At 39.6% G+C, this 27,340-nt stretch overlaps 1 protein-coding gene across 1 annotated transcript; it reads left to right on the forward strand.

The window, feature by feature from the left end:
* Positions 1–6,275: 6,275 nt before the first annotated feature.
* MTFR2 (mitochondrial fission regulator 2) lies at positions 6,276–19,561 on the forward strand (the record flags this gene model as incomplete). The annotated part of the gene is made up of 6 exons (XM_082855543.1): positions 6,276–6,338; positions 10,234–10,338; positions 10,793–10,905; positions 12,203–12,438; positions 13,913–14,264; positions 19,375–19,561. The coding sequence occupies 6 exons, from the start codon at positions 6,276–6,278 to the stop codon at positions 19,559–19,561; spliced, it is 1,056 nt and encodes a 351-aa protein (XP_082711669.1).
* Positions 19,562–27,340: the final 7,779 nt, after the last annotated feature.

Consider the following 27,340-nt stretch of genomic DNA (forward strand, 5'->3'; position numbering starts at 1 on the left):
AAACTAAAAATAGACTTACCATGTGATCCTGCACTCCCACTCCTGGGCATATATATGGAGCAAACCATTCTGAAAGATACAAGCACCCCAGTGTTCATAGCATCACTGTTTACAATAGCCAAGACATGGAAGCAACCTAAATGTCCATCGACAGAGGTATGGATAAAGAAGATGTGATATATATGCACAATGGAATATTTCAGCCATAAAAAAAATGAAATAATGCCATTTGCAGCAACATGGATGGACCTAGGAATCATATGATATTGCTTATATGTAGAATCTTAAAAAAAAATACAAATGAACTTAAATACACAAATAGACCCACAGACATAGAAAACAAATTTATGGTTACCAAAGGGGAAAGGGTGGGGGAGGGATAAATTAGGAGTTTGGGATTAGCAGATACACATTATACAAAATAGATAACCAACAAGGACCTACTGTAGCACAGGGAAGTATGCTCAATATTTTGTAATAACCTATAAGGGAAAAGAATATAAATTATTTTTCTGTATACCTGAAATAAATACATTGTAAGTCAACTATACTTCAATCAAAAGTAAAATTAAAGGAGTAGGCAGCTTGTGAATATCATAGTTTTCTGCTTATAGAAGTATGGAGAATCTGGATATCTCCCTAGCAGGAATACTGGGCTACCTGAAGCTGAACTTTTTTCTAGCTATCTGAACTACTTAACTACATTTTACTCTCAGGTGCTTGCTTTATTAAACTGTGTGTTATCAACTGAAATTACCTGTGATAATTAAAAAGAAATGCTGTATTATTGCTACAGTTTTCAATGTGATAGGAATGAACTTCAATATTTAAGACTTATGCCGTATTCTTTTTTGAAATATGCTAAATTTTTTGATGACTGTCTTACAGTAGCAAATTATTTGCTACTGTAAGACAATATAAGTTATTTGGAATTTTTATGAAGTAGAGTTTTTTTTTCCTGTTACTCAGACCATGAGAGTTTTGAAAATTATGAGTTGATTATTGCTAAAAAATGAAAAGGACTAAATGGAAGTATTAGGAGTAAAGATGTTTAACTGGACTGTCTGGATGATCCAGAAGCAGAGTAAAACCAGGACATCCTTTAACTATGTTTTCTGTGTTCTAGGTTTTAATCAACTCTTTTTAAGTGTTTGAGAAAGTCAAGGCATATCTCTTTGTGGACATACGATTGTATCAGAAAACAGTATAGAATCTGTTAAGTCATATGGATTTTCTAAAACTAATGGAACCAGAAAAATCAAGCTGCCATTCACCTTTATGCTTTTAGAGAGGTCTAAATATTTTTGTTCAAAAATAGTATAAGTAGCCAATAAACACATAAGACCTTTGGATTCAAACACTGCAATAACCTAGGCTTTTATATGTTATTTAAAGGTTCAAATAAAATAATTCCTGCATTTAGACTTATTTAACTTAGATTTTGTAATTTTAATATATCACAAGTAAATAGCAATTTATAGATATATAGTAGGTATAGATACATAGGTAGTAGTTCTCAACTGTGTTTTACGTTACTTAGTCATTTTTATTGTCAATACAAAAAGTAGAGATTTTCAGGACAGTTTAGTTTGAAACATGATTTTAATATCAAGGAAAATCTTGGTCCTAATTAATGTCAACTAATACTTAAAAGTTTTGAATAAACAATTGTAAAGTTTTAATGAACCTTTAAGAAGTATGTAATCTTTTAAATAGTGCTGGTTGGTTTAAGTGTACTGCATTACTACTGCCCCTGAGAGGTTTCAAGCATAGGTAGCAGAACAGAAGGAAAAAGGCCCTAAGTATTTTTTTTGAAATGTAAAACTAAGTGAACTTTCTGGGCTGGGCATGTGCATCCCAATCTGGATATCACCTTTTCATGACATCCTATGGTTAAGGTTGGAGAGGCTATTGCCTACTTGTTAGAATGTTACATTGTGTCCTGCCCCATTAAGATAATTATAGTAATTCGAGTACTCCTAATCACCTAAAACTTAGCCTTGTGTCAGAGGCTAATGGGGTTTCAACTGGCAGTTGGCAAGATTGAGTACACATCTTTCTAGCCTCTGTTCAAGCCAGCCCTCAGCCTCCATTTGTTCACTGGGAAAGTATGCCTAGCATTGGCTGTAAAGTTGAATAAATTATTGGTCTCGGGGATCCAGTACATAGTGTGATGATTAACTATAATGTATTATTAACGGTTCTGGGAAAATGGAAACAATACATCTAGATAACAAAACCAGTTATTTTTGGACAGCATTTACAATTAAACTAGGTTACAAGCTTTTCCCACGAACCCACAAATATCGGGATGGGGACAAAACACCAACCTGCCTGGTACTGATTTCTACGTGAGTAGAAGTTAAGAATTGGGGTAGCATCTGACAGGCTTGAAAAGGAGAATCTCAAGTGAGCCTACTAAAACAGAGTTTTTCCTCTCCAATAGTGAGCACAAGGTACCCACAGTAAGGATTAGAGAGACTGGAATACTTTACCTCAGTGAACTCTCAAAATGGACCTGTCAAGGCAAGACTCCTTTTAAGGACGGGACCCCACACTGAGGAGAAAGAACTGAAAGTGGAATCCTAATTCGCAGGGTAGACACGGTGGATTGAGAGGGCCTAGATTCAACTGTGGGAGGGGAACAGCCAGGAAAATCTTAGAAAGCATGCCATCAAATATTTGAACACTACTCAAAAATGACAGAAAAGGTAGAAAAGATTTACTGAAATTCTGCATCATTCTAAAAGTTCACGAAAGTAATTTCACTTAAAAGTAATAGAAAAATATTAATGTCAAATCTCGTAAAAGGTTGTCAAGATGTGGTATGTATGAATGCTTTAGTAAACAAAATGGAGGAAGGATCACTGGAGAATTAATTTTAGAGGGAAATTGTCAGCAAAGCATTCATGGAGATGTAGCATTTGACCTGGGCCCACCGTGTTGTTACCTAAATCAAAGTTGAATATTGAGCTCTATTAATAATGCACCCTGGGGCTTCCCTGGTGGCGCAGTGGTTGAGAATCCGCCTGCTGATGCAGGGGACACGGGTTCGTGCCCCGGTCCAGGAACGGCTGGGCCCGTGGGCCATGGCCGCTGAGCCTGCGCGTCCGGAGCCTGTGCTCCGCAACGGGAGAGGCCACAACAGTGAGAGGCCCGCATACCACACACGGGCACACACACACACACACACACACACACACACACACACACACACACACACACACACACACACACAAATAATAATGCACCCTGAAGGAGGCTTTAGTACCACTGGTTTCCCTTCTCATGCTCTCAAGGGATATTCTCCTTTTGCACCTATTGTGTGCTGTTTGATATCGGATTGGAAAGGGAGGAGGTTATAAGATCATTATTTATGAAGGCAAAAGGGAAGGACAAGGAACTTGAGAAAATGCTATGTAGGGTCGCTGATCCATTTGCATTCTTTTACATTTGTCCAGCACCCCTCTCCTGCTCCTTTAATCCTTATCTAGCCTAGACTACTGGGCCTGTCACTATAATCACTGTTGTTCTGCTGGTTTCTTCGTTTCAAATCATTCTTGGTGTCTGTTTTCTCTCATCCCATATCCAATTATTTTATTCAACAAATACTGAAATAATTTATCCAACCATTTTATTGAACGCCCATCAAATATACCAGGCAGTCTTCTAAAGCGCTGGAGATACAGCATGGGTCAAAACAAATTTCCTATTCTGGAGTTTTGTTTGGCAGTAGGTGGAGCATAAATATACACGGTATAAGTGCTATAAGGAAAAATAAATCGTGGAGAGAGATGCTCTTTATATATATTGCTCAGAGGAATCGTCTCTGAGGTTTCTACTAGAATGTAAGCTCCAGGAGGGCAAGGACCTCAGCTGCCTTCCTCATTACATTCCCTGTGCTTTAGAATGATGCCTGGGACATAGTACATTCAATGTTAGTTTAATGAATAAATGTTATGGACACACAGAAATTAGTTGAAAAATTCTACCTTTTTTTTTTTTTTTTTTTGCTGTACGCAGGCCTCTCACTGTTGTGGCCTCTCCCGGTGCGGAGCACAGGCTCCGCGGACATGGCTCAGGGGCCCAGCCGCTCCGCGGCAGGTGGGATCTTTCCAGACCGGGGCACGAACCCGTGTCCCCTGCATCGGCTGGCGGACTCTCAGCCACTGCGCCACCAGGGAAGCCCCAATTCTCCCAGTTTTTGACAGTGTTGCTCAGCAGCAGACACAGTTGATCCTAAATTATATGTCACTCCAATGCATTTCTCACTGAAATGCTAGAAGCAGTAGCTGCTTTTTTTTTTTTAATAATTTTATTTATTCTTGGCTGCATTGGGTTTTCGTTGCTGCACGTGGGATTTTCTCTAGTTGCGGCTAGTGGGGGCTACTCTTCGTTGTGGTGCGTGGGCTTATTGCTGTGGCTTGTTGCAGAGCATAGGCTCTAGGCGCATAGGCTTCAGTAGTTGTGGCACATGGGCTCAGTAGTTGTGGCACACGGGCTTAGCTGCTCTGCGGCATGTGGGACCGAACCCGTGTCTCCTGTGTTGGCAGGTGGATTCTTACCACTGCGCCACCACGGAAGCCCAGTAGCTGTTGTTTCTTATGAAGCCAGTAACCTCAGATCAGAATTGAAAATTGGGATATCACCTGCCAGGACTTGGTGGTTACTTTACCATTGTAGGCTAGGCCAGATCAGCATTGGCAGCCTGGATAACCTGGAGCGTTTCATGAACGAACATTGTAAGTACTGCAATGCTGCAGATTCCTCGATGACAGCGTTTAGCATCTGCTAGTCGCATAAGCATAAAATAGATGTTTGCTGAATAGACGAATGAACTATTAAACAAATCGCGACATTCCACGGCAAGCGGACTTGGGAGAGCGGCCCCACTTCGGGTCTGTATGTAGAGGATGACACACTTTCCCTGCGAAGATCTGTGTGGGGCACGAACTCCGGACCGTGGGCCTGATCCAAGGGCCATAATGGCTCCATACTCTGGGCTGTAGACACCGGCATTATGGGAGCACCCGGGAAACCCAAAGGCGAGTCTTGAGCATGCGTCATCGTCCCTGCGCTGCCTGCCCCGCCCACCTGTGCCTCTAGGCTTCTATTGGCTGCCTCGCTGAAGGCCCGCCCTCTTGAAGGAGGAAGACACTCAGTAGCCAGTCTAAATAACCGTAAATAACCTGACGTCATTACGTAACCAGTCACAAGCAACGATCTTCAGCCTTGTCCAATGAGGTCGGGCACGGGTCATGGCCCGCGGAGTTTAAGTTTAGTCGCGGGACCCGGAAATGGTGAGCCCATTGTGGAGGCAAGGGACAGGTTCGGTGGCGCACGGGCGGAGGGCCGCGCTTCCAGCTGAGTTACCCCGGCCGAGAGAGGGGCTACAGGGCCAAGCCCTGGGCCAGTGGAGGCGTCGTCACCGCCCGTGGCAGGCAAGCCGAGGCGCACGGGCGGACACGTGTGGACGTCTGAGCGCTCCTGGACCAGGACGAGTGCACGCCGGGCCTAGTCCTCTGCGGATTCCGCGGCAAGGTTCCTTAACGACTGCTTGAAGTTCCCGTGATTGCCGAGAGGCTGGGCTTCGGAGGAAGGTAAGCCAGGCGACCATGCTGGGTTAGGAGAGACGCCGAGGGAGCTTGGGGCCAAAGCGAGTGATGTGACTGGGCGCTAGTCTCGGCCTGTTATTTAGTAGTTAGGTGACTAAGTCACGTCGCCTATCTGGGGTTCATGTTCTTGAAAATAAGCAAGGAGGTGGGTGGTACTCCGATACGTTAGTGAGGAAGAGCTACCGTTCCTTTTGCCAAAGCCTTGAGTCGGCCCCCTGACTGCTTTCAAGGATGGGTTGAACTCATCCCTTCTAAGAGTCTCAGCCCAAAGCATTCGGAGAGAGGGCGCATCGCTGTTGCAACTAACTTGAAGGCTTCCCTGCTAAGTTTCCAATTTCGCTGATTGATATTTATTAACCAGGTCCCTTCAGAGGCTCAAAAAAATCCTATGAATTTTTAATGCAACTTAACTGATAAATTGAAGTTTCTTTTACCAACCCTTCCCCATTCCCCCGTTCCTCTTTTTCTCTCCTCTCATTAAAATAATGCTGGCCAGAGAGATTAGTTGATGGTGTAATGTGTAACCAAAGGAGTTTTCCAATTATTTAATACAATTTTGTGCGGCAGTTATTTATCAAGAATAATGTTTTCTAATTTTTTTTCCCTTAAGGTATCAAGAAACAATGTTTCCTTAAATTTGCTTCTGTATTTGCCTCATCAATGTCATTCATATTGAGTATCTTAAGAGAGATGCTGGAATATTTTGGTGTTCCTGTAAACCAGGTAAATATCTTTTAATGGATTTGAATGAACCTGTTGTATTTGTTTGAGGTCTTATTTTAGAAATGATTTATATTGTCAACACTCAAGGCAAAATTGTTACTTCTCTATAGGTGTAACAAAGGCGAGTTTCCTTTAGTATAGCTTTGATAGTTTGAGTTAAAAAAGGGATAAGATTATCAGGAACCCATTTATTTGATAGGTCAAATGCCAACGAAAGATACAACCGAAGCAAAAGATAGACATGACCTTCATAGATAAAATATTTAAAAAATATCTAGTGGCTTTATTTAAGGTAATTTAAGTTTGATACTTGGATATAGAATGGCAAGTTATAGCTCAGCAAATTCAGAATAAATATTAAGGAGAGAGGTTGGCTTAGGTGCGAGAAGCATAAGCAAATCAAATTTTGTCTACTTACTGAGTAGCTATGACATCTAACACAATATGCTTGTTTCTGTAGGTGATGCAGAGTAGCAGTACATGGTTCTTGTATTCATGATGCTTAAAATATAATATGAGATATAAGAAACATATAGAGATAACTGTAATACAGGACTGAATATAAGAGAGACACAAAAATAATAGGGGGGCTTACAGAAAATGGGCAAATTGTTGCTGTTTGGTGTTGTGAATTAGAATAGACAAGGATAATTAAAATGTTTTAAACAAAAGTTGAAAAATGATGGAGCCATTAATATAAATGGACAATTCCATACGTGAAACTACTTTGAGTAGGGAGATAAGTCATATGTGCTGTTGGAATATATAAATACAAAGGTCCTGCAGATAATTGGGTATATGGTTCTGGAATGTAGGAAAGAAAAGAGATTCAGATTTGGAGTGATCGACATTCTTTTGATATTTGACTTTGATGACATGTAATGGAGGATGTCACTGGATGTTATTGAAGCATTTTGAATTTCAGAATTGGAGAGATTTAAAGACAACAAAGACTGAGTGATTGTTGAAGATTTGCTTATCAGTAGATTATTGATGCCTTTAGGGATTTCTGTAGGTGGAGAGTGGCAGCTGAACTGTAGTAGTTTGAAGAATGATTGAGGAAGGGAAGTGGCATCAGCATCCTTCTTTTGAAAAGTTTGTGAAAAGAAATTGAGAGAGGCCATCAATCTGAAGGAAAACTGCTTAACCCAAAAGAGCATGTGTTCTTGTTAATGGATAGTGGGAAATTAAGTTGGATAGATAGAATAGGGCCAAGTGGCAGAGGACCTTTGAGAGTGATTGGAGAATGAATATGCAATTCATGGAGTATGTTATGGCAACTGAGCTGGCAGAATTGATGGAAGGTTGTGAGGCTGCCTGATGGAATCAGTATTTAATGGTTAGAGCCGGGTGCTTGGATATGATCAGATAAATTCAGAACGCTTGCCATTTAAAAGCAGAGGAATGGCATGACTTTGTGCAGAAGATTCTATGAGCTGATGACTTTCAAATCATTCTCTCTAGCCCCAGTTTTTCTCAACTAGTCCTATGGCTTCGATTTTTACCTGTCATGTATTCTGTATGCTGATGATTCCCAAATCCATCTTTCTAATGCAGATTGTCTCCTAAGTTCTAGAACTGTGTATCCATCTGCTTACTGGATGTTTCCATGAGGATGCTGATAGGATGCTACCTCTGTATCTGTGGCTTATAATAAACTTCGTTTTCCTTATGGGATCTCAGGAAAAATGAAAAGTCCAATTTTTAATGCTTTTTGAAGAGAGAAAATGCCTCCTTTGTGTTGAAATCACTTCCAAAAGAACAAACGTTATGTCATATTTAGGGGGAGGTTTCCTGTGGGAATAGTTTACACTAATAGGGGAAACTCCAAGCTAAAGAACAAAGTTATTATTTGAGTTATAGAAGCACATTTCATTTCTGTTATCTTAAGAACTGACTACTAGAAAATGTATTCCACTGTAAGTAAAGCATTCTTTTTTTTCTCTTTTTAAAAATTGAAATATAGCTGATTTACACTATTGTGTAGTTTTAGCTGTACAGCAAAGTGATCAGTTATATAATATTTCAGATTATTGTCCATTATAGGTTATTACAAGATACTGATATAGTTCCCTGTGCTATGCAGTAGATTCTTGTTGCTTTTCTATCTTACACACAGTAGTTTGTATCTGTTAGTCTCATACTCCTAATATAACCCCCCCTTCCCTTTCCCCTTTGGCAGCCATAAGTTTGTTTTCTACGTCTGTGAGTCTGTTTCTCTGTTTTGTTTATAGATTCATTTGTAGTATTATTTAGAGTCCCCATATAAGTGATAATATTTGTCTTTCTCTGTCTGACTTATTTCACTTAGTATGATATTCTCTAGGTCCATCCATGTTGCTGCAAATGGCAATATTTTATTCTTTTTTATGGCTGAGTAATATTCCATTGTGTGTATGTATGTGTGTATGTATGTATGTATATCTACATCTATATCTATATCTGCCACATCATCTTCAACCAGTCATCTGTTGATGGGCACTTGGGTTGTTTCCATGTCTTGACTATTGTAAATAGTGCTGCTGTGGGCATTGGGGGCGCATGTATCTTTTTGAATTAGAGTTTTCCCCAGGAGTGGGATATTGCTGGATCATATGATAACTGCACTTGTGGAGTGCAGCCACTCCATAGTGGCTGCACCAATTTACATTCCCACCATCAGTGTAGGAGGGTTCCCTTTTCCCCACACCCTCTTCAGTATTTATTATTTGTGGACTTTTTGATGATAGTCATTCTGACCCATATGAGGTGATACCTCGTTGTTTTGATTTGCATTTCCCTAATAGTTAGGGCTGTTGAGCATCTTTTCTTGTACCTGGTGGCCATCTGTATGTCTTTGCAGAAATGTCTATTTAGGTCTTCTGCCCATTTTTTGATTGGATTGTTTGTTATTTTGATATTGAGTTGTATGAGCTGTTTGTATATTTTGGAGATTATCCATTTGTCAGTTGCGTAGTTTGCAGATACTTTCTCCTATTCTGTAGGTTTTTTCATTTTATTGATGGTTTCCTTTGCTGTGCAAAAGCGTTTAAGTTTAATTAGGTCCCATTTGTTTATATTTGCTTTTATTTCTTTTGCCTTAGGAGACTGATTTAAGGAAATATTGCTACAATTTATGTCTGAGAATGTTTTGCCTATGTTCTCTTCTAGTTTTATGGTGTCATGTCTTACATTTAGGTCTTCAAACCATTTTGAGTTTATTTTTGCGTATGGTGTGAGGGAGTGTTCTAACTTCATTGATTTTCATGTAACTGTGCAGCTTTCCCAACACCACTTGCTTTTCTCCATTGTGTATTCTTGCCTCCTTTGTCGTAGATTAATTGACTGCACATGCGTGGGTTTGTTTCTGGGCTCTCTGTTGTGCTCCATTGATCTATATGTCTCTTTGTGCCAGTACAACAGTAAGTAAAGCATCCTTAAACTGTTTAGGGCCTGCTTCATTTATTCCCCTTTTTATTCCTCCTTTAAAGGAAATTACATGAATATACTCTGTATTACTTCACTGCTTGAAAAATTGAAATTGTCCATTTTTCATTGGGCCCAAAGATGGGATTTTTAGCTGGGAGGAGGGGAGACAATTTTTCTGAATAAAGTTCCCCAAGATATTTGGCCATTATCAGAAATAAAACAGAATGAATTTGTGGTGCTTTCTCAAAAGATCTTTCTTCCTGGAATCTGTATATGTTAACTCCCATCCCCCTGCTTCCCACGTTTTTAAAGACAGATATGAATAAAGTTTAATTCTTTGAAGAAAATACTTTAGAAGTATGCCATTCTATATTTTCTTTTTAAAAATAAATGTTATTGCATATTTTACATTTTTTCCATAAATAATATCAATATAAACATGCTCAATAGGGTACTACTTTTTAAACAATGCTTTATGTTTAAATAGGTTTTGCAGATTTGGGAAAATAAAGACTATGGATCAGCTCGGAGTATTGTTCGTATTATTGGGAAAATTCTTCCTTTAGAACCTTGTCCCAGGCCTAATTTTGAGGTAAGTCAGTCAACATGCATTGTTTAAGTACCATGTGTAAAATTATCCCAGGTACTCCTAGGGACATAGGGTAGAACAAAAGAAGAAATGTTTCCTGCAAGCCAAAAAACCTTTAGTTTATCCTGGAAACAAGTCATTTCACGTGTGTCTTTGTCTTTATTTTTTTAAGTAATTATATCCAAAGATTGGCAGATGCGAAGCAACCGCTGAGTAGCTTATTTTATTCTTCTAGTTTGTGTTTTATGTTGGATGACATTCACTAAGGGAGAGAATATTGCCACATGTGTAGACTTTAGAATAATTACTTTCCTCAGTTTTTTTTCTCGCTAATAGGTGTATGTTTTTCTATTGCATATCCTTTTTCCTTTTCACTCTTGTGGATTTTTAATTTACACAAATAGTTTCCACGGGCATGTGTCTTTCCCCGACTCCCTGACTTTCTTTTTTCCTTTAGCTGATCCCACTCTTGAACTCTGTGGACCCAGCTAACTGTGGATCTGTAGTTCCATCTTTTGCTGACGTTTTGTATGTGACGAATGATGAAGAAGCCAGTTATCTCAGATTTCGGTAATTTTTCTACTTATCTTGGAAAGTGGGGTGTGGGCTATAATCTGAATTCTTCCACATGGTGAAGTATGTTCAGACTGATCGAGCCTTTTTATTTGTCTACCTCTGTACTGCGCTGTGTCCTGCTAATGTCTTCCTAATAGGGATGACTGGTGTTTTCTCATTTTTAGCCAGTTTTTTCTTTTTTTTTAATGTATTTTATTTTTATTTATTATTTTTGGCTGTGTTGGGTCTTCGTTGCTGTGTGCGGGATTTCTCTAGTTGCGATGAGCTGGGATTACTCTTCGTTGTGGTGTGAGGGCTTCTCATTGCAGTGGCTTCTCTTGTTGTGGAGCACGGGCTCTAGAGTATGTGGGCTTCAGTAGATGTGGTGTGTGGGCTCAGTAGTTGTGGCTCATGGGCTCTAGAGTGCAGACTTGGTAGTTGTGGCGCACGGGCTTAGTTGCTCCGCGGCATGTGGGATCTTCTCAGACCAGTGTTCAAACCCACGTCCCCTGCACTGGCAGGCAGATTCTTAACCACTGTGCTGCCAGGGAAGCCCCTAGCTAGTCTTTCTTAATGCACATTTAATCCTCACCCCAGGCCTAGGAAGGAATGATATTAAAAGGATATAAAAATCACCATGTTCATTTTTGGAGAAAGCTCTTTCCTATACTAAATACTATATTTATTTTATATATTTAGCCAAAACTTATATAGTGTTTACTGTTTACCAGGCAATGATGTTAAATATATTTCAACATTTGGATGTTTTACTGCTTGGTAATACTAACTTAGCTGTTAGTGTATTCAGATACAGGCTGAAGTACAAAACGGTCAGTTATTCAGAAAAACTGGCTAAATTTATTCTATATCAAATTGGTTTATAAATTTTCAAAAAATTAGAGTACGGTAAACTTACCCCAACATAACAAGGAATCCTGTAGGACCTTATATTCCGAATATGTAGAATTTCTAAATAAATTAACTTTATTTCTAAATAAATCAATTTGTACTGTGTTTGAAGTTAATAGATAGGATCATTATTTTTGGTTTACAGTCTGAAAGCAAGATGTGTTCCTTCATTCACTGACCGCTTATTGGTCACCTATTAAAGTCAGCATTTGTTCTGGGTACTGAGAATATAAAGTTACATAAGATGTTGTTTGTCCTCAGTGAGTCTAGAGACCATTATAGGGTAAAGAGAGCTATTCTGGTTTTGTTTTGGTATCTTTATTCTTTAACTGAAAGAATTTATTTCTAGAAAATTTTTCTTCCTCCTTCTCTCTCTCTTTCCATTTTTTCCTTCCACCTACAGAAATAGTATATGGAAAAATGAAGAAGGGGAGAAAACTGCTTCTTTCCATCCTTTGCAACTAGTTGAAGATCCATTGACACCTGCTCTAAGGCATAACAAACCAACAAAAAGTGATTGGCCTGAAAGTGAAGCTGCAATTAAAAAAATAGCTGCCCTTGAAGATGAGCTAGCTTTTCTTCGCTCTCAGATTGCTGCAATTGTGGGAAGGCAAGAACTGAGAAACAGTACAAATTCTGGTGAGTAACGCTGGATTTTTATTTCAGTTGGATGATACTCATTTAGTATTTCAGTCAGTGTGGTTCTGAGTAAGAAAAGAATGTTTGCTGCTAATGTATCTTATGAATGACATTAAATATGAAACGATGTTGGGTGTATATATGTGTTACCTCTGATGTTTATTGAGAATAAATTAAGATGCATTTGTAGTGACAGGGATGGCTTTGGTTTAAAGAAGAGCTAGCTATGCTGCCGAAGATTGTAGTTTTGTATTTAAAAGCCTGTTTTCTAAGTACAGTTGTCCCTTGGCATCCGTGGGGTGTTGGTTCTAGGACCCCTGTGGACACCAAAATCTTAGGATGCTTAAGTCCCTTATATAAAATGGCATATTTACATATAACCTATACACATCGTCCATCCTCCCATATACTTTAAATCATCTCTAGATTACTTATAATACCTAATAAAATGCAAGTAGTTATAAATATAATGGAAATGCTTTGTAAATGGTTGTCAGTGCATGGAGGATCAAGTTTTGCTTTTTGGAACTTTTCTGGAGTTTTTTTTTTTTTTAATTCATATTTTTGATCTGCGGTTGGTTGAATCTGCATATGTAGAGCCTGAGGATATGGAGGGCTGACTGTAAGCTTTTCTAACTCCGTAGAAAAGTGTTGGACATTTAAGCGGAGGGATGCATTAATTTGAGACAAGAGTATAGATTTGAGGCTTCATATATATATATTTGTAGTTTGAAGTTATTGCTGCTATACTTCCACCAAATCTAGGTGAATACTGTTTTCCAGATGATTCTTTTTAAAATTTTTAGAGATGTGACTTGCTTTAAATAATATACATACACACACACTATCTGTATGTATATAAAAACATCCATATAAACACATATATAATTTGTGTATAACATAATACTTATATAGTATTGTATATTTATAATTTATATTAAATATTATATATAGTACTGGGTAATAAATGAGGTATGATATATACACTTTTTTTAAAGCAGTCGTGTTACACATGATTTTAGGAGCAAATCTGTTGTGAAAAAGTTAAGTATTTGGTACCCGTCGTAGGTTCCTGCCTAGAAAATATATGCCTGGGTGTTTCTACAATGTCATCATTAGAGTGAATATATCAGTTTGCATGTTTCTAGCCACAAGTTGTTGATCATGTTTTAGCTTTTGTAAATAGAGGATGAAATTCAGATTGTATGTGAAAAAAAGCACTTTTAATTTTCTCTTTAAAATGCATTCTCCCCCTTCCCCTACACAGAGAATCCTAATTGGATTAAAAATGAATTTACTGTTTGCTTGACTCTTTCAGAAATTACTAAGCAGATGGGATTGCTTCACCTTCCTGGCCACAGTATCATTATTTTAGTAGCATTACAGAATTGTTCCTGTTTTGATTCTAATTAGTGTTACGTGTTATATTGGAGAAAATTTTGCATGGTTTTTCAACAGACCACATTTTCTTTAGGCTCCTTGGACTTGAAGAACGACAGGCCTAGTGGTTTGGGACACATGCCATCATCAGGGACTACTCAACTGAGTGTCGAACCAGATTCGTTTTCAAGTTCAGTGTTTCCCTCTCCTCCTCCTCCACCACCGCCTCCTCAGGTTTCTTCTCTACGGCCTCCATGTTCTCCTCTCGTGCAAACAGCCTCTAATAATATTTGTGCATCAGATAATTCAGCAACTGAAGTGAAAAAACAGCACCCAGATACTAGGAAAACCAATTTTAGTCATCATTCAAAAAACCATAAAGATGTTCCAAACATGTTGGATGTTCTGAAGGATGTGAATAAGGTTAAGCTACGTGCTATTGAAAGGTATGTTGTCATAATTTGAGAAATGAACCCAAATTTTATCAATGGTGTTTAAAGAAATTATTATATTTATCAAAGTAAACATATATAAGTCTTCTCTGATTCCTCTTTACCCCAAATACCCCTCGAGAGAGAATCATTTTCAGTTTTTTGTGACTCTTTGTTCTAGTGTCCTATCTCCATATTTTTGAAACAACGTACTATTTTTGCTATTTCTTGATATTTTAGTTATATTTACTTGCAATTGTTAAAAATCTGGAATACGTTCTCTTAGACATTCTACCCCGTAACACACATGCACACACACTTCTTATTACATCTTCCCGATATGGTTAAGTCACAGTCTTTCCTTAAATCCGTGTTCAGAATTTATATCCTTACTATAACAGTAAACATTCACAGGTAAGCCATTTCATATACTATGACTACATTTTGTTTGTTACTAATTTTATTTTTTATTGAAGTTAATAATTGCCTCCTTGAATCCCCCCCACCCCGGAAATCCCCTCACGGAGCCCTCTGTCCTGTTCTAATCTCACCTGTTGCTCTAAACTTCCTACATTGTCATCCTAAGAATTTCCTTCGTCATCATGGGCATTCTCGTTGTCCTGTGTCACGTCACCCATTTCCTGGGTGTCATATCTTCTTCCTGCAGCTTCCTGAGGAGTGCATGAAAGGTAGATTTAAGACCTTGTATATCTGAATTTCTTTTTCTTTTATTCTCACACTTAATTGCTAGTTTGGCTGGGTATATAATTGACAGAAAATCATTTTTCCTCAGAATTTTGAAGACATTTTTCCATCGGTTTCTAGTGTTCTTGTTGAGAGGTTAATGTCGTTTTGATTCCTGATGCCACGTATGAAACCTGTTTCTTCATTTTTTTTTTTTTTCTTGCGGTATGCAGGCCTCTCACTGTTGTGGCCTCTCCCATTGCGGAGCACAGACTCTGGACGCACAGGCTCAGTGGCCATGGCTTATGGGCCCAGCTGCTCCGCAGCATGTGGGATATTCCCAGACTGGGGCACGAACCCGTGTCCCCTGCATCAGCAGGCGGACTCTTGACCACTGCGCCACCAGGGAAGCCCCTGTTTCTTCATTCTTGAAGCATTTAAGATCTTTTCTTTGGTCCTGGTGTTCTTAAATTTCATGGTGATGTGCCCTGGAGATTTCTTTTTAAGTTTCTTGTGCTGAGCATTTACTTCTTTTTAAGTTCCTTATGCTGAGTTCACTTATTGATTGAACTCAATCAGTTTAGAGTTTTATGTCCTTTATTTTTGGAAATTTCTTATAACATTTCTCTGATAATTTTCTCCTATTCTTTCCTTCTGTTCTCTTTTCTTGGAAAGCCTATTAGAAGTTTGAATGCCAGAATTATTTGCCTTATCTTCATATCTTTCCTTTATTGTTTTCTTCTGTTTGCTTTTTTTTGTTGTACTTTTTGAGAAAATTCTAACTCTTCTATTGTTTTTCCTGTCATCACTTGTTTTTTGGGGGTGTGGGGTGGGGTGTGGGGAACTGTGCAGCTTGTGAGATTCTAGTTCCCTGACCAGGGATTGAACCAAGCCCTCGACAGTGAAAGTGTGGAGTTCTAACCACTGAACTGCCAGGGAATTTCCCCCATCATCATATTTTTAATTTGTGAGACCCATTTCTTTTTCTTTGAGTGCTCCTTTTTTATGTCTTCTTGCCTTTGTGTGTCTTATGCTACTGAAAATATTAACTACAGTTTTATTCTTAGTTTTCTTCTGCTCTTGAATTATGTTCATTTTTCCTGAGTTCCTTTTCCTCTTATTGATTTTGGTCTCCATTTATAGTTTTGGAGCCTTATTTAAGTATCTGGTGATTTACAGCTATGCATTTATATTTAAAAGTGAGGTACGGAAAAGCTGATTGAAGTTTCTTTATGTGAGGTGGGATTGCCAGCTGGTGGGCTTCACAATTTAGTGACTGAGGAGAGGACCTTGCCATTTTGTTAGCCAGATCCCATATTTCAGTAGCTGTATGTCTTTTCTTTGGGACTAGAGAGTTTTTCTAGAAAGTTTTTCATTCTCCTTGGTCAGAAGAGTTGGGGATTTCACAGGTGGTGCAAGCTAGGTAGTTTGAGAGTTGAGTGGGGAAAGGGCAAGGGAGGAGCATATCATTCCATATGTGGACTTTTCCTCAATCCGTCTGTTTTCAGGAAGGCAGCTTACCTCCCGTTCTCTTCACTGTCATCAGCTTTCCAGCTTTCAACATTTTGTTGCAATTCTTATCTACTCTTTCCTCTCGCAATCTCTTTGTCTTTGTGGGTGTACATCTTTTTCATTTCTTTGCTGTCATTTTAGTAGGCTTTCACAGAGATCTGCCATGTTCACCTGGAAATTCCTCAATGAAGTTTTGCTGAGAAAATAAATGTATTTTCTATGTAATAGTGTTAGGACAGATAAGTCATTTCATTATCAATGAGGTTACGATTGATCCTTGTATGAGGCAGCTAGTACAGAGAAAAATCTTACGGTTGTAGGTACCCGTTTAATCCCAACTAGATCTCTTACTGGTATCGTCGGGCACAGTCAGTGTAAAATGATGACTCTGTGGCTGTTACCATCACTGGAGAAATGACTGAAACGCCAGTAGACTCCACCCTCCACCCCTCTATTCTCTCATTTTTCTAACAACTGATCTTGTTTCATACATTACTGCTAAATCCGACGAGACTTCCCACATCTTTACATTTACAAATTTACTCCCCATGTTCTCTGCCTTCCATTTTGTTATTGCAAATGAAGCATCCTTGATCATGTCCATGCTCTCCCCTTGGTCGCTGGTTCCCCTTCTCTCTAAGCATTTCACTTAAAATTCTCTCTTCTGTCTTCTGCACCATCAAATTTTCCATCTTTATTCTTCTCTTCACACTTGAGCATTTCCCATCTTCAAAACATGTATACCCTCAGCTATTATAGTTTCTCTGTTCCCTGTCTGGTATAAATTCTTGGTGTTGTTTATAGTTTGTTTCCATTTCTCACTGCCTTCTAGTCACTGTAATATGGTGTCTGTTCCCATCACTCCATTGAAAACTGTTATTTCAAGGTCTCCAGTGACTCCATGTTGCTAAATCCAGTGGTCAATTCTCATTGCTCTTCTTACTTGACCTCTCAGCAGTGTTTGATACAGTCCTCAGTTCCCACCTCCTTGGAACACTTTCTTCACTTGGCCTTGAGGAAATCATGCTTGGTTTTCCTCTTACCTCATTGTCCACCTCTTATTTCTTTGCTGATTCTTTCTTCTGGGCCTGGTCTCTGAATGTTGGCATGTTCAAGGCTCAGCCCTCAGCCCCCTTCTTCTCTCCACCCACATTGTTTCCTTGGGTGATCTCATCTAGTCCTAGGCTTTAGATACCAGCTAAATGCTAATGATGCCCACATTTATTTTTCTAGCCCTGACCTCTTCTCTGAGCCCCATGCCTACTTCACATCTTCATTTGCCTGTCTCACAGGTACCTCATGCTTCACATGTCCAAAACAGAACTCTTCCTTCCTACCTGTTCCGTCCTCTACCTTGAAAACTTGTTCTTCCCCCAAGTCTTTTGCTTCTCAGCAAATGGCAACAATATCACCCTCAGTCCAGACATCTGGAAATCATCCTGTTTTTTCATTTCCTTTCTATCCCACATCCTTTCCGTCAGCATACAGCTCAAATTTATGTACCCTCAGTGGTCCTCACTGCCACCTTTCAATCTAAGCCACCATCTTTTTTTTTTTTTTTTGATGTGGACCTTTTTTTTTTTAAGTCTTTATTGAATTTGTTACAATATTGCTTCTGTTTTATATTTTGGTGTATTGGCCAGGAGGCATGTGGGATTTTAGCTCCGCGACCAGGGACTGAACCCACACCCCCTGCATTGGAAGGCGAAGTCTTAACCACTGGACCACGAGGGAAGTCCTGCCACTATCTTTTTTTTGCGGTACGTGGGCCTCTCACTGTTGTGGCCTCTCCCGTTGCGGAGCACAGACTCTGGATGTGCAGGCTCAGTGGCCATGGCTCACAGACACAGCCGCTCTGCGGCATGTGGGATCCTCCTGGACCGGGGCACGAACCCGTGTCCCCTGCATCAGCAGGCGGACTCTCAACCACCGTGCCACCAGGGAAGCCTCTTGCCACTATCTTATATAGCTTGGACTTTTGCAGTTGCCTCCAACCTGGTCTCTCTTTTTATTCTTGCCTCCTTATCTGTTCTTCATATAGTAACCAGAGTGACCTTTAAAAATTGAAGTCAGATCATACCATTCCGCTGCTTAAAATCCTTTGGTGGTTTTCTATTGCGCTTAGAATGAAATCTTGACACCTTGCTGTGGCTTGGAAGTCTCTCTAGGATTCAGCCGTTATCTCTCTGACCTCACGTCCTACTTCCCATCTTACTTAGCTGCAGTCCAGCTGTACCTGATTTTCTTTATTCTTTTCTCACAGGTCCCAACCTCCTTGCGATGCATCCACTGGATGTTTACACTAAAATTGACTGCTTGTCATTTCCTTAAAGAGAATGGCACCTCCTTTAAGAGGCTTTTCCTCATCATCTCATTGAAAGTGCTTTCAGCCTAGCCACTATCACATTTCCCTCTTTTATTTTATCCACAGCACTGGATAATTGCTGTCCAAAATGTTCTTGCTTACTTGTTTTGGTGTAACACTGTCCTGCCACCAGAGTGTTCTGTGGAAGTAGGATACTGCTCTACCCCTGAAGCGTAACATAGAGCCTGGTAAAATAGGGGGCATTAAGATTGAATGAATGAATGAACAGTTAGCCTGATGTTTTTCTTTTCTTGAACTCCATAGTCCTTTTAAAAGTTCTTAAATATTTCTTTAAATTTTTCTACCGACTGGAAAATTAGAAAATAAAAAATAAAGATGATATTTGATAAATCCCAGGTTACAATGGATTGTGGTAGAGCCTCACATGGGCTCTCAGCTTTCTGATTACTAATCCATTGTGCCCTCCAGATTTGTTTTTTTTTACAAGGCAAAACATTCCAATCTCTTGAAGATTGTAATATATTATGCTTATATTTCTGCTGTGTTTGTCAATAAGGAACTTAAATTACACAAAGTTTTAAATTATTCCATTTTTTTTTAAAGGTCCCCTGGGGGCAGACCCATTCATAAAAGGAAAAGACAAGACTCACCTTGGGATCCAGTGTCTTTAATATCCCATGCACTTAAGCAGAAATTTGCATTCCAAGAAGAAGATTCCTTTGAGGAAGAAAATAATTCCTGGGAGTGTTCTCCATTTTCTAGTCCAGAAGCTTCAAGGGTGAGATTATAAGTTTAAATCTTCAGTTTTTCTAATGCGTATTGTTCATGATGTATCTTTGCCTTCAAGTTCCTTGAAGGAATTAATTATGCAGAATGGGCTTAAAATTGTTGATGCTGTGTGCTGCTAATGTTTCTGTTGTTTGTGTTGGCTTTCACGTTCATTTTTTAGCTTTTAGCATACTATGAAGTTTTTTTGAGGTGAGACACTTGATTTGAAAAATACTTGTGCATAAGTTTATAATGGTTTATCCTGGGCACGTACTAACTTGACATTGCTGTCTGCAGTATGAACTGGGTGTCTGAAACTTTGAGAGGACCAGAGAAAAATGGTGTGATAGATTCAACCTAACCATATTTAAATGTGAATATTCCCAATATTTTTTCCGGTCAAATATGAAGATTGGATTATTTAGATAAATAGGACATTAACTGTGCTTTTAACAAAGCAGATGAGGTCATAATTACTTCAATGACCATGCTCATTGGATACTTAAAAAAACTCATAATATATTTCAACCCTTGACCCTTACGATTGCTTCTTTCTTGAAGTGTCTTTTCTTTGGTTTAGATACAATCCAAATTTGGGGGGTGGTTTTCCATCTCATAAACTAGTTGAGGTAGTAAATAAGAATAAGCCTTAGGAATGAGAGGAGAGTGAAAGATGGACAGTATATACAGTCCAGTGGGTGGCTTTAGAGTGGCGAACATCAGTCAGACAGCAAAGGAGATGGAAAAACTAAAAAGCAGATGGCAACTCAAAGAGCACAACAGAGCAGGGGAAAATCGTTCTACTCAGTTTCAGCGCGTGTGTGGTTTCTAAGTTACCGTTGTGCCTGTACAATAGCTGATGCTTATCATGTTGACTCAGAAGATTATATTCTTAACTCTACGAAGGCAAAAAAGTATATAGTTTACTTTAGAACTGTTACAATTAAAATTGCAAATGTGTCTAAGTGTTCAACATTTGCATAGAAATTTGTAACTGGCAAAGTACTCTTTTTACTCATCTCATTTGACCTTTGCAGCAATATTTTTTTCTATCGAAGTATAGCTGATTTACAGTATTATATTAGTTTCAGGTGTACACCATAGTGATGCAGTATTTTTGCAGTTTATACTCTATTATAGGTTATTACAAGATAGTGGCTGTAATTCCCTGTGCTATACAGTATATCCTTGTTGCTTATCTATTTTATATATAATAGTTTGTTAATCCCATACCCCTATTTGTCCCTCCCCACTTCCCTCTCTCCTTTGGTAACCACAAGTTTGTTTTCTATATCTGTGAGTCTGTTTCTGTCTTGCATATACATTCTTTTTGTTTTGTTTTGTTTTTAGATTCCACATATAAGTGACATCATACAGTATTTGTGTTTCTCTGTCTGGCTTATTTTGCTAGGCATAATATGCTATAGGTCCATCCATGTTGCTGCAAATGGCAATATCTCATTCTTTTTTATGGCTGAGTAATATTCCTGTGTGTGTGTGTGTGTGTGTGTGTGTGTGTGTGTACCACATCTTGTCAATCCAATGATCCGTTGATGGTCCTTGGGTTGCCAATATTCCCTCTTTTACACATGAGGAAAATGAGCGTGAAAGTGGTTAAGTGATCTGACATCTGACATCTAAGTGGCAGAGCAGTGAATAGAACTTGGTTTATTAAAATTCTAGGATATTTGAAAACCATCAGTTATCTCAGAAATTCACTTAGGTGGAACACATAGTTTCCCAGTGATAGTGGATCAAGGAGGTATTACTGGTTTGTCTTACACTGTTCACTGTTCTTTTCACATTTTCTTTCCAGCCAACTACAAGCATCTTAGAGAAAGAGCCATCTCTTTTTGTAAATTTTATAGCACCTTGCTTAGGGATGGGCACATAGAGACTCAAATTGTAGTCTATGGAGAGCTCAGTCTGTGCAGCTGTGACTGTCCTGCTCACTTTCATGTCCTCAGCCCTGACTGAGCACAGTGCCTGACATGTAACCCACTCTTAAACAATTACCTACTGTTGAATGAGTTAAGCCTCAAAGGGTTATTTGGTGTTTGTGTTGCCATTCTTTTTTTTACATCAGAATAGTTTCTGTGTTAAATATTTGCTTCATTTCAGTTTGGACACCATATTTCACAGTCAGAAGGACATTGAACTAAAGGAAGAACTGACAAACACAGCAGGTATAGCCCAAGCCACGAGCTACAGGGCTTGTGTCTGCACCTACAAGGCAGGATTGCAGAAGTATGCCAGCATACTTATCCCTACATGTGAAAGGATCTCACCTCCTGTTAAGGAAGTTAAATGTAGTCTATACACTGAGGTATATTAGTGCAAAGGTCTGAAGGATCTTGACTCTTAAGAATACCTGTCTCTGGTTTTAGAAGATCCAGCAGTTAACTGGCTACTGATGGTAGTTAGGGAAATGGATCTTTTTTTTTTTCCCATGTATGTTAATGTTATTAAAAGCTGAATGTATACTTTGAGTGATTCTCCTAAGAGCTAAATAGTAAATAATTTAATGTTTCTCATTAGAGAACAGTAAGGTCTCATTATAAGGTGACAGATGCCATTTAATGGATTAAGAAAATGTAAACTAAGTCTGTATTGTACTACTCAACAGATGATAGTACATTTGGATTTTTAATAACAATTTCTTAAAGCAGTTATGACTTTCTAACTTAAGAGCCTTTGAATCTTTTAAAAATTGGTAGTGACTGGGGCTTCCCTGGTGGCGCAGTGGTTGGAAGTCTGTCTGCCGATGCAGGGGATGCGGGTTTGTGCCCCAGTCTGGGAGGATCCCACATGCTGCGGAGCTGCTGGGCCCGTGGGCCGTGGCCGCTGGGCCTGCGCGTCCGGAGCCTGTGCTCCGCAGTGGGAGAGGCCACAGCAGTGAGAGGCCCGCGTACCGCAAAAAAAAAAAAAAAAAATTGGTAGTGATCTGGTTTACTTGGCCTCCAGCAACTTGGAGATTTTCAAAGAATATAAAATTGTAATTTGTTCATTAAGATAGTCATACTTTGAATCATAGATTGAACCTCCTGAAAAATCTTCCTGAGGTGATAAAAGAATTAGAAGCTGATTTTGACCGTTAAATGCTAGATTGTAGAAGTATTTAAAGAATCTTCTTGATAAGTTTTGCCTACACTTGCTATGTAAATATGTACGCTTACCACTTTATTTCCTCTGTTCCTTTGTAAATAAATACGATTTTTTGAACTTGTTTGTGTTTTATAGCAGTTCCAATTCACGTTCTCTCCTCACTACATTTAGAACGTCTGAACTTTTTTTGGAAAGAGGGTTCTGTAGTTAGTTTCTTGGTCAATGCAATGAAACACACAAAAGTTTGGAATAGGTGTTTTGTCCTTCTGCCAATACTAATGTGGTGTGGGAATTTACATGTTTCCCTAGAAATGGAGCTTAGGTTCCATTTGGAGGAACTCAGCACCCACCCATTTTACAGGCTCTCCCCTTTCGGAAGAGCCCAGTTTGCTCACAGGTTTCATGTTATTGTGGTAGAGAGTTGGCTGCCTGGTAACCCCTGTTTCCGACCCCTTTCTCCTGGCACCTTCCAGTTAGGGGTGGCTGTGCAGCATCCATCTTATAGCCATGAGGAACGGGCTTGAATCACAGAGATGTAAACCCTGACATCACTGAGCTGCTGAACTGACACCAGCAAGAGCCATCTCCACACTTCTTGTTACATGAGAAAGAGAAATAAAAAAATATGCATTGTGGGTTTTCTGTTGCTTGCAGCCAGAAGCATTCATGATGATACAGCAAGTACAGCAGTGTGACTTCCATACCTGCCTGTTACTCCTTCTGTGTAGTTTTCTGATACTTCTTATCCTGTGTCAGTAGTTTGTTCTTGCTGTTGTTCCTGCCCCTCCTAGACATTGCCCCCACCCTGCCTTTTCTTCTCTCTTGTCCTTGTAATTAGAGTCCTCTTCCTCTGAAATAACTGCTTTTTATCCCCCGGGGTAGTCTTGCATTTTCAGTTTTATCGTTTCCTTATTTAGAAATGTTTAAGGAACAACCCCTCCCCAACAGCCAGCAGAAACCTTTGGAAGATACCATTTTCTGCTGAGTGAAATCTATTTCTTAAGAAACCTCAAGTTAGTTTTTGGGGGGGCTTTTCTGTTCTACTTCAGAATGAATTTCCTGCTTGCCCAAAGCACATGTCAGCACCACGATGCATCAAGATTGAGTTGACTTTAGATTCACCTCAATTTAGAAGTCTCACTTCCGATGTCCTGGGGGACACGAGACCATGCCCTGAAATTCCCCTTCAGGAGGCCTTCTGAATAGCCTACACTTGGGCTCCTGGTGACTTAATGTTGACTGTAGAGTTCGTGAGGGTTTAGGCTTTCATTATGAATCTATCTGTAAATTATCTAATACCTAAGTGTTATTTATAACATTTTACTCTATTTTAAACTTGTCTGAACATATAGTAAGTGCTGACACTTTCTGTTCTTGCAAGGTATATAAACGCCAACTTCTTTTCCTGACTCTAAAGCATTAATCCTCCCACTTGCCCTAGAAGAGTCCCTCCTCTCTCCTCCCTTTTCCTTGGATGCCTTAAACTAACTTGCATTCTCTTTCTTGATTGGCTGCTAGTTAATCCCTAGAAAAGAATCAGGGCATTTGACAAAACATCCTAACACTATTTTATATTGGAAAAAATACTGGTTTTGTAATATAGACCACAGGAAGTTAAAGCTGTTTAAAATCTTGACTGGTTGAGATGTGCAGATGATAGCAGTGATTGTCAAGGCAGGGAGGGGAGATGGGACTTCCTAGGAGGATGTAGCAGCATCTGGAGGGCACCCGTAAATTGAAAATATTGGCATGGGACTGTTATGGGGATGGAGTATCAAAAGACTTTGCTTTTACAATGAGAATGCATTTGTGCTTTAATTATGAAATTTACATAAAAATTGGATTGGGAGAGAATTACTTAGAGGATGATTTAGATGAGAGCAATGGGGAAAGAAGACTTTTAAATGTGTTTTGCTGGATATTAAGCACAGACTCTCCTTAGACTAGAGAGGTTACATATGCAATTGCGTTTCTTATAAATTGAAAATCAATAAACCAAAATGAAAAACGGGTCAGTGGGAATGAGCTGTGAAATTTTTATGTCAGAAAAGGGCTACTGCAGGTTGGGTCCTCTGGGAGGTGGACTGTGAGATGGCGATTAATGTGAGGAAGTCTATCTGGGTGTGTTCTCAGGATCACACCCCTGCAAGGGAAGGAAGCAGGATTGGGTGAGGGAGAAGTTGGGCTGTAATGCAGCCTCGGCAAGGGCCTCAGCACACCCTGGAGGGTGCTCTGAAGCTGGGATAGCCCTCATAGTAGTCTCCCATTGCTCTGAGGGTGCTGGGTCTTTATGTCTTTACATTGACCAAACATTGAGGAGTGGGGCATGACCTTGAGCAAGGCATCCTTCAGCTAAGGGCATTTCCACAAGAGGTTTATCATAGTGGTGCATCACAGTCCATTAGAAGATTAGCCATCCACAGAAGACATGGGTTCCAAAAATGTTGCAGGGCCCAGCCTGCCTTCCACTGCCATTAGCCTTCAGTAGTATTGACTGTCCAGAATTACCAGAACCCATTACCCTGTCATCCTTCTCGCAGGCTAGTTCTTATACTTATTTTCTTTAAAATTTTTGCAGTTTAAAAATTGGGGACGAAAGAGGTGAGAATGCCTTTCTGTCTCCAAATATCCCCCTTCAAAACCCCCCACCCCAGGGTTTCTGTGTGGGTAACCTATGGTTGGTCTTTCACAGCTTTGTCCTTTTCTCTTCATGGAAATTACTAATGTTTCCAAGGACTCAGAAGCATTAAACAGTTATCTCATTGTGTGGCATTGGGAACCAATGGAAGAAGTGCTGGAAATGTGCCGGGAGGACTGAGTTATTACTTCTTTGGACCCCAAGCTCCTCAACTGTAAAATGAAGAGGCCAAGCAGGGTGTGCCCTGGGGTCCAGTGTGTGATATTAACATTCTATGACTTACTTGCTTGGGTAAAAAGAGACATAATCATAGCTCAATTGAAATGGAGAATCATCTCCTGCTTCAATCTACTGCTGGATAGGAACTAATCAGAGAGAGAGGCAGAAGATGGAGAAGGAGGGCATCCAGGGCTTTCCTGATCACAAATCTCACCTCCATTCCAACTCTCTTTATACTTTTCTTGCAAAAATAATAATAGAAATAAGGAAGTGGTGGGGTTTCCAAAAACAAAAATTGTAACTTTCAACCATCTGGGGAAGGCAAAAATCCCATCCACCGCAGCTCTCAGTTTGAAAGTAAAGTTGTACCGCACACAGTCAGGATGTTACTTAAGCGTGCTCTTAAAAGAACACGTTGTGTGTGGCTGATAGGGTTTTGGTGCTTCGGCCGGGTGTCAGGCCTCTGCCTCTGATGTGGGAGAGCCGAGTTCAGGACACTGGTCCACCAGAGACCTCCTGGCTCCACGTAATATCAAATGGCTACACAATATCAAATGGCGAAAGCTCTCGCAGAGATCTCCATCTCAATGCTAAGACCCAGCTCCGCTCAATGACCAGCAAGTTACAGTGCTGGACACCCTATGCCAAACAACTAGCAAGACAGGAACACAACCCCACCCATTAGCAGAGAGGCTGCCTAAAATCATAATAAGGTCACAGACACCCCAAAGCACACCACCGGAGGCAGTCCTGCCTGCCAGAAAGACAAGATCCAGCCTCATCCACCAGAACACGGGCACTAGTCGCCTCCACCAGGAAGCCTACACAACCCACTGAACCAACCTTAGCCACTGGGGGCAGACACCAAAAGCAACGGGAACTATGAACCTGCAGCCTGCGAAAAGGAGACCCCAAACACAGTAAGTTAAGCAAAATGAGAAGACAGAAAAACACACAACAGAAGAAGGAGCAAGGCAAAAACCCACCAGACCAAACAAATGAAGAGGAAATAGGCAGTCTACCTGAAAAAGGATTCAGAGTAATGATAAAGATGATCTGAAATCTTGGAAACAGAATGGAGAAAATACAAGAAACGTTTAACAAGGACCTAGAAGAACTAAAGAGCAAACAAACAATGTTGAACAACACAATAAATGAAATTTAAAATTCTCTGGAAGGAATCAATAGCAGAATAACTGAGGCGGAAGAACGGATAAGTGACCTGGAAGATAAAATAGTGGAAATAACTACTGCAGAGCAGAATAAAGAAAAAAGAATGAAAAGAATTGAGGACAGTCTCAGAGACCTCTGGGACAACATTAAATGCACCAACATTTGAATTATAGGGGTCCCAGAGGAAGAAGAGAAAAAGAAAGGGACTGAGAAAATATTTGAAGAGATTAGAGTTGAAAGCTTACCTAATATGGGAAAGGAAATAGTCAAGTCCAAGAAGTGCAGAGAGTCCCATACAGGATAAATCCAAGGAGAAACATGACAAGACACATATTAATCAAGCTATCAAAAATTAAATACAAAGAAAAAATATTAAAAGCAGCAAGGGAAAAACAACAAATAACAAACACACAAGGGAATCCCCATAAGGTTAACAGCTGAACTTTCAGCAGAAGCTCTGCAAGCCAGAAGGGAGAGGCAGGACATATTTAAAGTGATGAAAGGGAAAAACCTACAAACAAGATTACTCTACCCAGCAAGGATCTCATTCAGATTTGACAGAGAAATTAAAACCATTACATACAAACAAGAGCTAAGAGAATTCAGCACCACCAAACCAGCTTTACAACAAATGCTAAAGGAACTTCTCTAGGCAGGAAACCAAAG

This window comes from Leucopleurus acutus, assembly GCF_964270905.1.
Source record: "Leucopleurus acutus genome assembly, chromosome: 15".
Taxonomy (NCBI): Eukaryota; Metazoa; Chordata; class Mammalia; order Artiodactyla; family Delphinidae; genus Leucopleurus; species Leucopleurus acutus.